Raw genomic sequence first — 12,265 nt, forward strand, 5'->3', positions numbered from 1 at the left:
CGATAAGCACAGAAAAGTATTGCTTAACAAAAACCAGTTACCAGTCAATATAACATTAAGTTTACACTGTTAGTTGCCCAGTATTTTCTGCTAAACAGCTTAATGAAATCGGGCTCAGATTGAAAACAATCAAATTAAAAAAATTACATCATGATTATATTTGTGGTTTTTTGTTTTTATCTAGTGGAAGCTGAGATCAAGGATCGAGCTGAATTTCTTGAAGACATGACACGTCTGGGAAAAGACAAGGAGTATAAGACCATCATAGCCACAGAAATATCACAGGTGAGTTGAGAGATGTAACCATTAGAATCAAGAAGTGTGTGTGTGTGTGTGTACATGAACCAGAACTATGCATGGAGAGATCAGGAACCTCTCAATCAATCTTAAACAAAAGTGAAGGCCATGCAGCAATCTCTCAAGCCAGTCCAATTATCTTGTTCTGGGGCCAACTTCATAAAGCTGCTCTGCTTAGAAAATTCCTTGGCTAAGCAAGAAATTAGCATTGGTCTGTACAGTATTTTGGCTAAGCAAGAGTTTTCAGTGCTTAGCAAAGTGCTTTCATGTATTGATTATTTATGTAGTCCGGGATAATATTCCTAAGGTGGTTGTTTATTGGGCAATCTACCAGAAAATGAATTTCAGTTCAAACATCAAGGTGACAATGCATTGTCAGCATTGCAATGCTAGCAAATTCTTTGGCTTGACTCTAACCCAAAGTACCGTCCTACTTCAATAAGTAGCTTGTGTTAAAAGCAACTTTAATGAAAGTTCATCTTTCTTTTGGAAAGTGTATGATTGAAACTTTGAAGATAAAGTTATTTTGATGTGTTTGTGTTTTGTTTTACAGAAACTACGTGAAATGGAAGTCATAGACAAGAAGAGGACGGCACAACTCCAAAAAGCTATCGAAGTCAAACAAAAAGAATCTGCAACTTCTTTACCGACGGAGGAAGGCGATTGTAAATGATAGCAGTGCAGATACAGTGTATATAGCCTTTGTATTAAAAACAAAATATTAAATGTAATTTAGGCGAGGAGCTGTTTGAGAAAACAGTGTGTTTTGTTTTGATATGTTCCAAAATCATGAGCAAGTTCGTGTGCACAGTTTTTAGTTGATCCGTAAGTGACCACTGGCTAGCAAGGAACAGGCACAGTGACGTACTCATGTGAAGGACTCGTTTGGAAGACTAGTCATCCGTAGGTGTACCACAGTATTCAACACTTCACTTCCATTGCTGTCTACCTTTTTGCTATAGTGTCACTGGTTCCCTTCTGCGATTGATTTACACATGTTAGCATGGAACACGTTTAAATTGGGACCACAGATAAAACCATAGCTTTTAGGCTGGTTCCAAATGGTCCACTACAGTAATCAACCAATGGTCAACCAGCCTGGGCTCAACACACCTTCGGCGATGCTCAATGTTATAGGATTAAACTTTTACATTCCAAGGATGCCATTCTTGTTGAAGTTTGTGGCCCACCTTCGCGTTAGTACAAAAAGTTTGTAATAGACCAGACAAGTCTAACGTATATTTGAACACTGGGGCTTCGTAAAATGCATGAGTTTCTGTCCTTTAAAGCAATTTACGTTTGTTTTTTTAATTGTTTGTTTGTTTGTTTGTTTGTTTGTTTGTTTGTTTGTTTGTTTGTTTGTTTGTTTGTTAGTTAGTTTAGATGAACTTCCCATCAAGGGAACTCGGCAAACTCACACAAGGGGATAATAAACACCATGCTGGCAACGGCCAATCTCTCTCATACAAACATTGGTTTAACATCTATGATTATTAATATTATTATTATTAACTAGACGACAATAGTCATTGTACACAGTCAAAACCACCATATAAATTATTGTATTGGTAATGAGTCAACAACTTTGTACTATATTTATTACTAAGTGGAATAAATCATGAGAATAAACTCTCAAAAAGCATATTTTGAGCAGTTATTATTAGAATTGTAGATTCGTTTGTGTTGCCACATTATCCAATTGAGTTACTTAAAGATTGTGTGTTTATAGAGGTTGTGATACTGAATAATAATTAGAGAATAGAGAAATTCACAAAATGTAGAAGTGTTCCCCCGACCCGTTAACAAATTATGAGCAAATACCCCCCCCCCCCAAGTCACACCCTGGTATTTTACCCCGCCCCCTTCCCAGGCGCTGTACGTGGCATCAACAGAGGGCGCTAGTAAAAGTCCTATTTTGTTGACCAATCACAAGCGGCCATCAAGTGATCCAAGATGGCGCTGCCCTTGTGAGCTGAATTTTGCCAAACTTTGTTGAAAGTTACACGAAGTTTCGATTGATTTTTACGACTTTAGACTAAGCAAATTCTGAGGATACAGGTACGAACTGCTTGTGAAGCTATGTGACAGAGCAGCGATGCATTATCACATCCAAAGATTAGTTTATCAAATATTTTGCTGAGTTTTTATTTATCGTCTGCAACCGGTGTAGAAACGTCACACGGACACTTTTCGCCCACAAGTATTTTTAACAACAAAACAAGTTCAACCCGTCGAGTTGGGTTTCCCTTTTTTCGTGTCCGTGTGATGTTGATGAGAAGAAACTCCTGCAAAGCTTTGCCCACTTCACCAGTCCACTGACAGTGACAGTGACAAATTTACTTCAGGAAGTTCAGGAAGTTCTCAATGCTTCATTACATTGACTATTGAGAATGAGAGTCAGCTGTTGAAACAAGAACAACACTGAAGAAAGAATTTCAAAGAAGAAATCATTCACCAATTGTCATCATGTCAACAAGGTAAATAAAATGTTGTATCTATCATAATCATATGTATAATGTAGTGAACTATTTACTTATGTTCTTATAAGTTATAATAGAATGTATTTATGAAGTTCTTGAATTTAATTTTTTATGAGGTCACTGAAGTTCATCTATTTATAAATTAAAGGAACATTACAGCAAACAAGTTTCTTGCAGTGTAAGCACTTTATGTAATCCACCATATATACATAAACTGACAAAAATGTAGAAGTTTGAGATCGATCGGCCATCTGGGTCACGAGAGAATAGTGAAAGAAAAAACGATTACAAATTTTGCATTGCATCGATACCAAAACAAAAATGAATAAAACGCTCACTGAGTGATAGGATAACTTTCCGTATGGCGCCACCACTTTTTCACTCATTTTTACAAAAAGGGATATATCAATCAGGTAAATTAGATACTATATTATTTTATTTCGAATGAAAAAGTGGTGGCGCCATACGGAAACTTTTCCGAGCGATAAACTCCAAACGCAAAATTAGATTATTTATTTCTCATAAACTATGAAATTTCGGACAGATATATTTCAAGGGATATTTTATACTATCAGTATCATCATCATCAGACTGTTAGTTTTATGTAAATCTGTGGTCTTCACAATTTTTGTTTTATACCAATTATGTAACGTTCCTTTAATCTTGACCCTAAATAAAAAGCATATTTTAAAAAGTCAAAGACAAAAGGTTCAGTGCATGATTGTGAATGGTTTTTGTCTTCATGCTTCATTTGTAATCTGTGTGACACTGACAATGTCACTGAACTGACTGACTGGCACAATGATAGGGTGGCACTTAAAGCTGACAACTGCCAAGGCCTGAAGACAGTCACCGACAAAAATATTTAAGTGCACTTAAACATAATGTTTGAACAAAAATTAACCATTAAATATAGGCCTATGTACAAGAGTCATGGCTAAATCACCTTCACTCTGTTGAAAGAAGGTTTATTTTTGTCTGAAAACGTAGAAGATACTGTTATACCAAAGGGGTGCTAAAAACGGCAAGTTACAATGCTGTCTTTATTTTATTTGAATGGTAGGCCCCCTATCATTTGAAAAACCATGGTACAATGTACCTAGAGTAGAGTTATAAAATGACAGCCAGATACCTTTTTTATTTCTTAGAAAAGGAAAGAACAAAATTATGAAGGAACAAAAAAGCAGTACACAAAATAAAAATTACTAAGCCCTTGAGTTTACTCATTGCATTTATGGTATCAATAATCGTCCAAGTGCATTGCAGAAGCATCATGGCAGATGCCTCTTGTCGTTACTAAATTGTAGTAATAAAACCCTTTTTGCAGTTAATAATAAATAAAATTCAACTGATTGAAGATGATTTGGATTTTGGTCTGAACCAATTTGTTTTTAGACCTGGTGTTTTCAAAACACCGGGTCTAAAAACGTGTTAATTGGTTCAGACCAAAATACTTTTTATTTTTTTGTAAATGATAATAGCCTGGAACAATTATTTCATAAATATGTTGGTGTTCATGACAACTAGACAACAATATTCTAGTCTCTGTGAAATTAGCGGTTAGCTTGGCCGGATCATGGCAGTCTAACCAATGGACCATGGTTGTATCAAAACCTCAAACCAAATAAACAATCACAATTATGTATTAAAGCCATTTTACACTTTCGGTAAACAGTATTGTCCAAGTCCCACACTTCGTGTATCACAACTTACATATAAAACAACAAACCTGTGAAAATTTAGGCTCAATCGGTCATCGGAGTCGGGAGAAAATAACGGGAAAACCAACTGTTGTTTCCGTGCGTTTCGCCGTGTCATGACATGTGTTTAAAATAAATCCGTAATTGATATTGTTTTAATGTTTTCTCAAAAAGTAAAGCATTTCATGGAATAATATTTCAAGAGAGGTCTTTCACCATTACCTTCTGTAAACCCTGTAAATTATTTGTAATTCTGTGAACTTTTTTTTCTTTTTTTTTCTGTACCGAAAGTGTATAATGGCTTTAAGCCAAAAATATAGGCTAGAAGAAGACAAAATTTGCTTTTTAAAGAATACTCAGAAATTTGTGTATTTATTCTTTTCAGACTTGACCTTTAAAGTACAAGAGTGTGGGCCTGAAACAACATTACTAAATAGAATTTGAACTTTGAAAAGGGTGTTTATCAGACTAAAAATCAACATTTGAACCGAGCTTGATTATGTTTAAAATTAAAGACACTGGACACCTTTGGTGATTGTCAAAGACCAGTCTTCTCACTTGGTGTATCTCATATGCACAAAATAACAAACCTGTGAAAAAGTGTTCTCAATTGGTTGTCAAAGTTGCGAGAGATTAATGGAAAAAAAAATAAAAAAATTGCAGAACGAAGTTGTGTGTTTTCAGATGCTTGATTTTGAGACGTCAGCTGTGGTTTCGATTTCAAATCAAATATTTTAGTGAGAAATTACTTCTATCCCCCCAAAAACTTTGTTTTTTCAGAAGGAGCCGTCAATAGCTCTCCATTGCTTGTTACCAAGTACGTTTTCATGCTAACAATTATTTTGAGTAATAGCCGATAGTGTCCAGTGCCTTTAAGCAGTGATTCTTTTAAATTGACTGCTGATTGCTGGACTTGCGCACATGCACTGTCAAATCGTCTCGATTGTTCATGCACTTTTTCTTAGGTATGTTTTTCTGCATCCCGTTATAATAATGATAAACTATGAAACTGTGTGTTTTACAATAACATCAATGCGCTTTACATAGTACCCTGGTCATTGGGTCAAAAACATTCCTTTTTAAATCTTTCTCAGCTCCCTTGGGAGTTGGCCTAAATTTATGTTTACAGCCCAGGCCAGGCTGCAATGGTGCTCTGAAGGCCTTTTTTCAAAACACAATATCAACCTCTACCCTCACACTTACACTCGTTTATACCCCTGGGTAAAAGAGAAGCAATTATATAGTAAGGCATCTTGCTTAAGAAAAAAGTTTCATGACCAGGATTCGAACCCACACTCTGATGAATAAGCCACTTGGGGCGGATTGCAATAAAACGGTCTTAGTCAGCAGTCTAAGACCAGTCAGTTATAGCCGGCTATCTGCCTTAGACGGTCTTAGCTTAGTCAGTCATTAAGCCTGTTGCAATAATCCGGTCTTAGATAAGCAGGCGAAAAGTAATGCAATACGAACAAATGTCCCATAATACTTAGCACTTCTGCAGGCACTGGCGGTACGGCATTGTTCTTATTGCTTTGGTTTAAGTCATTGGATATCAAATCTGTGAGTTGTATCAGTTTTACTCTTGGGAACATATATTTACGATACACTGTATCATCATCATAATGCCTCTCAAGGGTGTTATCTATTTCTAAAATACAATCTCGTCATAGAGCTCTTTGCATCAAATCATCTACAACTAACAAATGCAGCGCCATCTTAAAAACCCAAAACAAAGACAGATTATAGCCAGCTCAGAGCAGGCTTAAGATTTAAGACTGGCTATAATTAAAGACCGCGCTATTGCAATCAGTCTATAATTAAAGATTTTCTAAGCGCGTTTCAAGTTAGCCGGCTATAGGGCATAGACCGGTGTAAGACCGCTTGGTGCAATCCGCCCCTGAGCATGAATTTGATGTTCTAAACCTCTTGGCCATAACACCCCGCAAACAGCATTGAAATTGGACCCAGTGTGTCGTAAGAAGTTTGACATTGCAGGTTCATTGTCACACATAAATCCTTGCAGTCGCCCAGGTTTTGTAAATAATGTGGGCGGATTGTGACGGACAATACCATAAATTTTATCGGCTACCCTGGGCAAAATTTGATTGTGCACAGTTTCTCTATTGAATGGATAGTAGGCTGGCCTTTTATTATTCTAATGATAGTGACGAAGGCAACTTGATACTCCCTTTGTTGGCTTTGCATCACGGCTTGATGAAAAGATGCGTATCACATGATACTGTCGCTAAGAAAGAGAATTGTTGAGCAGCGTTCTGTGTCTGGAAGTCAATGACTTGTGTGAGACTAGGTAGACGCTGTGATCGAAAAAGGTTGTGGGCGGTGATTTAGTGTTTACAGTGAAGTGGGTGTTGGTTTGATTAAGAATTTATCCAAGATTAAGATTACCAAGAAAACCAGGTAGGAATGTACAGCTTGTTACTACACTTTGAATGATATTGTGGTTGAGGTATTGGTACACTTGTCATACACGTGGGTGATGATAATATTCTGCCCAGAGACGCGTAAGCTAAGTTGTATGAATCAGGCTCCAAGGTTTGGCCAAGTATCGGCCAAAATGCATAAATATAAGATTAAAGGTAGTTTTCTTTTAGACGCAGTGAAGAGATTCATTCAACAAGCATCTTCTATTTGTGTGTTGCACTCAAAGCTTGCAATTATTTACTTGTCTTGAAACCTGTTTCAACACAAAATATCAAACGAACTAAACAAAGTTCCAATGAAACCATTTTGTCATGTTTGTGGCAGTGGTGTTTTAAAATCAAAGTCGGACAAGCAGTGAACTCTTTGACTGGCCTCAAAGGCACCCATGACACCCACAGAGAATGCTGTGATGCCCTGTGCTTTGTTGTGGTGCCCTCTGCAAGGTTTTCCTGAAAGGAAAATCGCTGTGCCCCTTCAAAAACGAAAATCAAGACCTGACTGAACTTATATTTATCGACCAAGCAAGCCTTGCATGTTTTTCTCCATAGAAGTGCACATTACCAGAGGAAAATTGCTGTGCCCCTTCAGCCTAAGACCTGCTTTGAGTCCAGCTCTTCGGTGCATTTGATAGGGAGCGTCTTTTTTTAAGAGAGTGCATTTTTTACAAGGTACTAACGGAACAAGGAAACTTCTACAGCCCAAATCCAGCGCCAAAATCTCCAAGGATATTTCTCTGTTTTTGTGACACTTTTTCGTCAACTGTTATTATGTCAATCTGCAGATTGGATCGCTTGTTTCTTCTCCTGGATACTGGCTCTACACCCGTTACCCGTCGAGCTGCAGCCCAGCAACTTGGAGAGGTGCAGAAACTTCATCCACATGAGATTCACAATCTGCTTTTTAAGGTACGTTTACAGGAATGGGGCGTGTAGGGAATGGGGGGGGGGGCAGATCTGGGCCCAATTTCATGGAGCTCCTTAAATACCAGTTGTCTGCTAAGCAGAAATGAGCAGGATACCCGTCACAAATTGTATGTGTGACATGGTAGTTTGGCTGTTAACATTATTCTGGCGTCTGGTAAGTTCAATTTTATCTGGATGCGTGGGTACTTTTTGTACAGTATGAAATTGGGCCCTGTATAGAGCTGCTTTTAAAAGCGTACAAAGCTGCTTAGGACAATTATACTTGCCAGAATAGAACTACCCGCTAACATACTATTTTCCACATACAAAATGTAACTGGCATCCTGCTCAGTTGTACATACTTAGGCTACCTGCTAACATACATGTATTATTGTGTACGTGCAAAATGTAACTGCCATCCTGCTCAGTTGGGCTTAGCAGAAAAATGTTTTTGAAGCAACATTTTCTGCTTCTAAAAGCAGCTCTATGAAATTGGACCTTGGGCTAAATTTCATGGCTCTGCGTACCGTAGCAAAATAATCTGTGCTTATAAGAAAGTGAAGTGTGGGAAGGTGGGAAGTGAAGTGTGGGAGGCATGTTACCCTCTGTTGCCCTGGTCTAAGCCTAGGTACCCCCTTCAAAAGTTTGACATCAACTTACAGATTTTCGAATGGCAGTGTCCTTTGCAAAATAAAAATGGCCTTGCCCTCTCAATTGTGTAATTCCAAGCCTGCCAAAAGTTACATTTAAGGAAACATGCTGTGTGAGTCTGGTGCTTACTGAATACAATTACTCAGGGATGCTGTGGTTGTTGCACAGCCTAAAATTTCTATTAAAAATTTTAAAAAATGGCTGCTTTTAGTATTTAACAACATCCTGCATGTTTCTTTTGATACTTCTTTTTCCAGATCCATTTTTATTTGAAGAGTTCAACCTGGGAGACCAGAATAGCAGCTGGTCATGCGATTGAAGCTGTCGCTAAACATGTACCTCACTGGGCTCCCATCAAGAAGATCAAAGAAGGTACAGAGTAGATACGAACATAATACCCCCTATGTTCCGACACTCCTATAGCCCTTTTTACACTGTATGTCTTATCCCTGTGTGGAGTCCCTGGAGATGTTTTACCCCATGGTTACCCCATGGTTACCCCATCAGACTTTCACACTGTGTCCCTTTTTGACAAGGTTCCACTATGTTTCAAGAATACAATTACCCCTGGGGTTTACCGCTTACCCCTGGGGTTTACTGCTTACCCCTGGGGTTTACCGCTTACCCCTGGGGTTACTGCTTACCCCTGGGGTTTACCGCTTACCCCTGGGGTTTACCGCTTACCCCTGGGGTTTACTGCTTACCCCTGGGGTTTACCGCTTACCCCTGGGGTTTACCGCTTACCCCTGGGGTTTACCGCTTACCCCTGGGGTTTACCGCTTACCCCTGGGGTGGTAATGTATTCCTTGGGTTATGCTCATTTGTCGGGTGGATCAGAGGTAAGCGATCCAAGTGTGAATTCCCTGGGTTTGCCTCCAGGGAATAAAGTAGTGTGAAAGGGCTGAGTTCCAATAACTCTCTGTTATGACACCCTTATTTTCCGACACCCCTATCCTATGATCTGACACCCCTTTGTTCCGACACACCCATGCTCTGAAACATGTATGTTGCGACACACCTGTCTGTTACAACACACCTATATTCCAACAACCCTAATGTAATTTCCTAATCCTAATCTCAACCCACATTGTGTAAATGAGTTTTATAACTCAAACGTAACTCTGCATGTACCTGCCAAAAAAGTTAGGGGCTTTTTGAGGCGTAGTGGGTTCCACCCCTCCCCCTCTAGGACTCTGGTTCCAACTTAGTGAATTGGGATTTCAGTCTACCTGGAATAATTCTCTGAGTTTTCCCTCCCACTGAAAACTGAAACTTCCTTTCTTGCCTTCGCTCTCCATTGGGTTCTTGGCTAGTACAGGGATTTAGTTTGCTTTTCTGAGAGTCATTGGCTTCACAACCAGAATTAATAACTAAATAAATAGAGCACTACATAAAATGGTGTATTACTGAAAGCTATTCTTTTTCTGTACATAGAGGGCGCTACAAGCAGCGCAGGGCCACGCATCACCACTCCTATACAGAGAGAGGCAGATCAGCTCAAGTTTGACAAGTTTAATGTAAATCGTGTGTTGGAGCAGGGGTCATCTTTGCTGGGCTCGGCTGGGACTGAATATGAACTAGATCTGGAAGAAGCGGGTAAGATTTGGAGAGGCTCATCGAGTTACAGTGTTTTTGCACGATCAAGTTACAATGTTTTTGCACGATCGAGTTACAATGTTTTTGCACGATCGAGTTACAATGTTTTTGCAAGATCAAGTTGCAATGTTTTTGCACGATCGAGGCACAACGTGTTTGCACGATCGAGTTACATTGTTTTTGCTAGATCGAAATACAGTGTTTTTGCATGATGGAGTTACAATGTTCTTGCACGATCGAGTAACAATGTTTTTGCATGACCGAGTTACATTGTTTTTTTGCAATACCAAAATCAAGTTACAACGATTTTGCACAATCGAGCTAAAATGTTTGTGCAAGATTTAGTTACAATGTTTTTGCACCGACACAATGTTTGGAAAATATTTGAAAGTTTGGACTTGATTCTTGCAGACTTAGATCCAAAGGTGAGGCTAATTAATTAGACAGTAGCATCAATTGCAGAAACAACAATTAAATACAATCGAGATATAACCTTTTTAAATGATCGTGTTACAATGTTTCAATTCAGCAACATTTATTTCCATTTCACATAATCTCATATGCCGGTATTAAACAAAATGATGATTTACATAAAAACAGAATACACTAATGGTATACAATATTATAGAAATAGGGCAGAGTTAATGAAATGGAGTGTTTGCTTGATTTGGGAATCCCATACAGGCATGACAGGACAATACAGACTTTAGAGATACAGCGTTTTTGCACCTGCGCTTTGTTGTGAAAATACTTTAATGTATGTCTTGATTTTTACAGCATTAGATCCAAAGGAGAGGCTGATTAGACAGAGACATCAATTGCAGAAACGTCTCGGCCTCGACGTCGGAGGTGTCTTGGGTATGGACTCAGATGACCTGTTCAACGATGATGATCTACTTACGAAGAAAGACGCAGTTGCGCGAGCCGATAGCAATACATTAAAACTACCTGTAAGTCAATTTGAATATAATCAGAATTTATGAATAATATTTGACTATCATTTGAATAGGTTATACGTAGTCAACTTGTTCTTTGTTTAAACCCAAACCCAAATCAAAATAATATTTGTAAAAGTTTTCCCAAAACAAGAGTTTAAAGACACTCTTAGTATAAACTGACTACATGAAGAAAACATTTCAGATGAAAAATAGCGCAGGGAGTCTGAAGGTAGGAATTGAAATTCCTCTTACGACAGTCTAGATTGTAGGATGGAGGGAAACAAGCAAGGAGTTCCAAAAAAATGTAGCACATGTGCGTGGAATAAAGCTGTTGAACTGGCTCGTTCGATAGAACAGTTAATAACGGTCCTATAACATTTATAAGCTAAAGTAGTAGTCCCAGCCAATTTTCTACCCTCCGCCCAGGTAGTAGTAAAAAAGCAGGACAGTTCTTTTTCAGAACTGAGAAGTCTCCCGAACAATCCTAAAAATCTACTTCGCCGTAGTAGAATATATAGCCAGACAGTTCTCTAAAGAGCAAAATCTTCCTGGCAAGTAGATACACAAATGGTGTTGCCACAAACCAAATATATATATTATTATTATTATTATTAGAGCTTTTAATTAATTGTCTGACTCTCTCTCTTTCTTTTCTCTCCTGGACATCCAACTTAATTTTTTTTAAATATTTTTAATGTGTGTACTATGTGTATTATTTTGTGGTCAGACCTCGGCAGCAGATATCGTTGCTCAAGAGATGGCTCAGATGGGAGCTGGTCTGAGCTCACGGGAGAAGAATCGTGCTAAGCGTAAAGTCAAGTTACTCCTGAAACAACGCTCCAAGGAAAACAGCGATGGGTCTCTGGGATCAAGGTGAGTGCTTTCTAGCATTGGGATGTTTAGCCGCTAACCGTTAAACCATAATTACAAAAATCAATGAAATCCGTTCATAATTTCCTTAATGATTAAAGGCACTGGACACGTTTGGTAATCGTCATCGACCAGTATTCTCACTTGGTGTATCCCAACATGTGCATGAAATAACAAACCTGTGAAAATTTGGGCTCAATTGGTCATTGAATTTACTAGAAAATAACAAAAGAAAGTTACCCTGAAGATGCCTAAAAAAGGCTTCAGTCATGAAGTCCTAGAAGTTACTCAAAAACTACATTACTTCAGATGATTTATACTCATAGAGAAAGAAGTAAACATAGTCAGAAGTGGCCGATATTTATTTATTTTTATTAATTGTTTGTTCC

General features: G+C 38.3%; 2 protein-coding genes across 2 annotated transcripts in view; both read left to right on the forward strand.

The window, feature by feature from the left end:
* The window catches only part of LOC117292571 (UPF0193 protein EVG1 homolog), a 10,679-nt gene extending 8,763 nt beyond the window's left edge, over positions 1-1,916 (forward strand). Inside the window, exons 6-7 of the mRNA XM_033774676.1 lie at positions 185-285; positions 851-1,916. Of these exons, the coding sequence (XP_033630567.1) occupies positions 185-285; positions 851-970 (221 nt within the window). The 3' untranslated portion in view covers positions 971-1,916. The remainder of the gene's footprint in view (positions 1-184; positions 286-850) is intronic.
* Positions 1,917-7,686: 5,770 nt separating this feature from the next.
* Positions 7,687-12,265, forward strand: part of LOC117292476 (TATA-binding protein-associated factor 172-like) — a 38,448-nt gene continuing 33,869 nt past the window's right edge. Inside the window, exons 1-5 of the mRNA XM_033774525.1 lie at positions 7,687-7,824; positions 8,730-8,844; positions 9,907-10,068; positions 10,846-11,018; positions 11,734-11,879. Coding sequence (XP_033630416.1) covers positions 7,687-7,824; positions 8,730-8,844; positions 9,907-10,068; positions 10,846-11,018; positions 11,734-11,879 — 734 coding nt within the window. The remainder of the gene's footprint in view (positions 7,825-8,729; positions 8,845-9,906; positions 10,069-10,845; positions 11,019-11,733; positions 11,880-12,265) is intronic.

Source organism: Asterias rubens, chromosome 7 (assembly GCF_902459465.1).
Source record: "Asterias rubens chromosome 7, eAstRub1.3, whole genome shotgun sequence".
Taxonomy (NCBI): Eukaryota; Metazoa; Echinodermata; class Asteroidea; order Forcipulatida; family Asteriidae; genus Asterias; species Asterias rubens.